We start from the raw sequence: 3,850 nt of genomic DNA, 5'->3' as shown, positions 1-3,850 counted from the left end.
AACGATTTATGCACAGTAAAAAAAAGAGATATAAGATTCAAATTACTTCATGGTTTAGCTACACAACTACCAGTTTGTTACAATAGACTAAGATGTTGAAGAACTTTGACCTTCACAAATGTTGTTGAGAATAGTGCTTGTACTACCCATCAAATGTGTTATATTTTATTGGAATTTGGGAATGACATGTAATTAACAACAACTTATGTACAAAGAAGGAAATGGAAATAAGATTCAATTTACTTCATGGCTTAGCTACACAACTACAAGTTTATTACAATAGACTAAGATGTTGAAGAACTTTGACCTTCACAAATGTTGTTGAGAGTAGTGCTTGTACTACCCAATAAATGTGTTATATTTGATTGCAATTTGGGAATGGCACCAGGGCTCAAAAAAGTGTCTCTGATGTTTTGCAGCATGCCTAGAATGACCATCATAGTAGGTCGTCCTTTAGGAGATTCATTTGTGCAAAGCAATCCCACATTTATTAATGAACTAAGACAATTGAGATTATTATCTTCCTCAGTGCAACTAGCCGTCCTCCTTAGTAAACCCAAGTCCACCACATCCATTAGTCGGTTTGGAAAACTGCTACCCACCCATTTTTGCAAGTTCATTCCTTCGACAAACATGTCATGGGTGGGCTTCTTTCCAGTGAGCATTTCCAATAGCACTATTCCATAACTATAAACATCACCATTTGTTGTGACTTGTCCACCCACTCCATATTCTGCATTCATAGATCATCATCTTAAGGTTTTTAATTCACAATGGTTAATAAAGATTTAGAAAAAAAAATCACAAGATTAATTAAAATATGGTATGTAGTTTAAATAATACCTGGAGGAATGTAGCCTGTAGATCCTTTGAGTGCATTTGTAGAAGTGATATCCCCATCTTCATTATTTGCAAAACATACAGTAGCAATGCCAAAGTCTATTAAATATGCAGTCATATCTTCACCCAACAACACATTGTTGGGTTTCAAATCACAATGAATCACTTGCACAAAACAATGGTGATGTAGATATGTCATGCCTTGGGCGACATCTATTGCTATATTCAACCTTTGAATCAAATTCAAACAACTTTGTTCTCCATTATCGGGATATAACCACTTTTCTAAGCTTCCATTTGGCATTAATGGAAATATCAAAGCTTTGATTTGGAGATCTGAATAACAAGTTATGACCCGAATCAAATTTCGGTGTCTAACTCTACCCAAAACTTTGCACTCTTTATCGAAACTCTTTTGAGCCCCTTCATTTTGTAGATTGAGAAGCTTGACAGCAACCATTGTGCCATCATTCAAAATCCCTTTGTACACTTTTCCAAAACTACCAATTCCTAACAAGTTTGCATCACTAAATTCATTTGTTGCAATGGCGAGCTCTGCATAGGAGATTCTTCGATGCCCCACATTTAATGATGGACCAATCTCTCTCTGAATATTTCTCCTGCAATTCCGTCTCCACAAGATTGCAAGAAACAAACACAATACAACAATTGCTACAACAACAACAGGTATGATAACTCTTTTGAGATTCGAAACACTTTTATGTTTATGAGCATAGCATGGTGGTAGATTTACCCAAGGTCCACATAGACCAAGATTTCCCATAAATGCTGTGGTGCCAATCTTTTTGAAAACTCCACCTTTAGGGACTTCTCCTGATAGCTTGTTGAAAGAAAAATTCAAGTGGTGGAGCAATGTGAGATTTGCTAGTGATACGGGTATTCCCCCTGACAAATTGTTGGAGGAGAGATCTAGGTCTTGAAGACTTAGAAGTTCACTGATTGACACTGGAATTGGACCTTCAAGTGCGTTATGAGAAAGATTCAGATATTCTACTTCTTGGCAGCTTCCAAGGTTACTTGGAATGTAGCCAGTTATTTGATTTGCAGAAATATCTATGGCTTGAAGCTTATTGAACTTTCCTAGTTCTAAAGGTACATGGCCACTTAATAAATTGTTTGACAAGTTGAAATAGAAGGCTAAATTTGCAAGGCCTGCAAGCTCTTCAGGTATGTGCCCACTAAGCTTGTTGTATGATAGATCTAGCAGTAGTAAGTTCACACATTTCCCTAAACTTGCAGGTATGTTTCCTGAAAACTGGTTATGGTTAAGATCTAAATATCTTAATTGTTGGAGGTTAGCCATAAAATCAGGGATTTTTCCAGACAAATTATTTCCAAAAATATGTAAGAGACCTAAACCCTTTAGCTGCCCAATTTCCATTGGGATGTTCCCTTGTAAATTATTGGAATCCATATATAACCTCTCCAACTTCTGAAGCATACCAACTGAAGATGGGATTGACCCGGTAAAAGAATTACCATATAAACCAAGGAATATTAAGCTACTTAAATTTCCAATAGCTGGAGGTATTTCTCCAGCTAATTCGTTCAAACCCAAGTCTAAGAAGTAGAGTTTTGTAGAGAGGTGGCCTATAGAAAACGGCAATTGCCCAGTGAAGTTATTCTCAGATAAGTCTACATTTTGTAGATCGGAACAGTTACTAAGAGCAGTAAGAATGGGGCATGTCGTGGTGTTGCCGCTAATAAGGTAATTGCCGCCCAACTCAAGCCACCGGAGATTCGGAAGGGACACTGCCGTGAAGGTTGTTCTCACCCAATATTAAGTACTGCAAAGAGGATATGTTTCCCAAGCAGTCCAGGATTGTTCCCGTCAAATTGTTAACTCCAAAGTTCATGCATACTAGGTTGGGGAGAACACAAAGTTGCGGGGGAATGTTTCCTGTGAGATTGTTATAGGAGAGAGTCAAGTTCCGTAAACTGCGGCAACTACCCAGCGTGGGCGGAACGGAACCCTGGAGTTGATTTTTAGACAGGCGAAGCATCTTTAAGCGAAAGAGGTTTCCCATTTGATAGGGAATGTGACCCTGGAAACTGTTATTACTAAGGTCGAGTATCCTAAGAAAGGAAAGATTGGCGAGAAGGGGTGAGATAGTACCTTCTAATCCCACGCTTGAAAGATTGAGGGAAACGACTCTCTGCCTGCGCCTGCTGCATATGATACCCGTCCACTCGCAGAACGAAACATTTGGCATCCAAGACGTGGCTAAGGACTGGGAGGGATCATATGTGATTGCAGACTTGAATGCAAGCAGAGCGTGTTGATCGGAAGCATTGGTGAGACGAGGAGGATGGTGAGGGAAATGGGCGATGGGTGTGGAAAAGACAAAAGGAGGATTGAGAAAGAGAATGGAATAAAAGAGGAGTAGGTGGCAGCACCGGAAAAGAGAAGGGACGTAACAGGTATCCATCATTTCCTTCTCTGAAACACAACAATCACAATGCTTCAGAAAACCAAATTGTGATTGTTTATATAGACGCATAGATACATTTGTAACTTTGAATTTAGAATTCATACAAATTCGAACTTGGAATAAAGTTGTCTCGAAATCGTCCAGTCCGTCGAATTTTTGGTGGTAAATACGCAGTTTTGATGGTAAATACAAAAGTAAGAAAGAATATCACTAATAAAATAAAATTAATCAAAATGCATTGGTTGCATACACCACGGGAGTAGATTTAGTGACGAAAAGACCGTCCTTGCATTATCAAAAATCATTCCGAGATTTTCTCCGCTGCTAATTTTAAAAAAGAAAGACCTCACTCACATTAATTAGATCTTTCCGTTTGTTTGAAGTTTGAATAAGTGAAAAAGCATTTTCATTTTCAAAAAGAAAGACCTCACTTAGATTAATTAAATCTTGTCACCTGTTTGAAGTTTAATAAATGAAAATGCATTCTCATTTTCAAAAAGAAAGACCTGCCGTCTTTTTGAAGTGTGAATAAATTAAAAAGCATTCTCAGAAGTAGT

The 3,850-nt window shown here is 38.0% G+C and overlaps 2 protein-coding genes across 2 annotated transcripts; both read right to left on the bottom strand.

The window, feature by feature from the left end:
- Nucleotides 1-222: 222 nt before the first annotated feature.
- On the bottom strand, nt 223-2,582 carry LOC149174070 (putative LRR receptor-like serine/threonine-protein kinase At3g47570). The gene is made up of 2 exons (XM_089422524.1): nt 844-2,582; nt 223-733 (listed from the first exon to the last, which is right to left on the bottom strand). Exons 1-2 carry the CDS (start codon nt 2,300-2,302, stop codon nt 285-287), a joined length of 1,908 nt encoding a protein of 635 aa, XP_089278650.1. The 5' UTR covers nt 2,303-2,582; the 3' UTR covers nt 223-284.
- Nucleotides 2,582-3,362, bottom strand: LOC149174069 (uncharacterized). The gene has a single exon (XM_089420730.1). It carries the CDS (start codon nt 3,360-3,362, stop codon nt 2,586-2,588), a length of 777 nt encoding a protein of 258 aa, XP_089276856.1. The 3' UTR covers nt 2,582-2,585.
- Nucleotides 3,363-3,850: the final 488 nt, after the last annotated feature.

The sequence above is a fragment of the Pinus tabuliformis genome, chromosome 4_1 (genome assembly GCF_031772625.1).
Source record: "Pinus tabuliformis cultivar Carrire ecotype Pingquan chromosome 4_1, CPIR1, whole genome shotgun sequence".
Taxonomy (NCBI): Eukaryota; Viridiplantae; Streptophyta; class Pinopsida; order Pinales; family Pinaceae; genus Pinus; species Pinus tabuliformis.
This window is presented reverse-complemented; position numbering and strand designations above follow the sequence as displayed.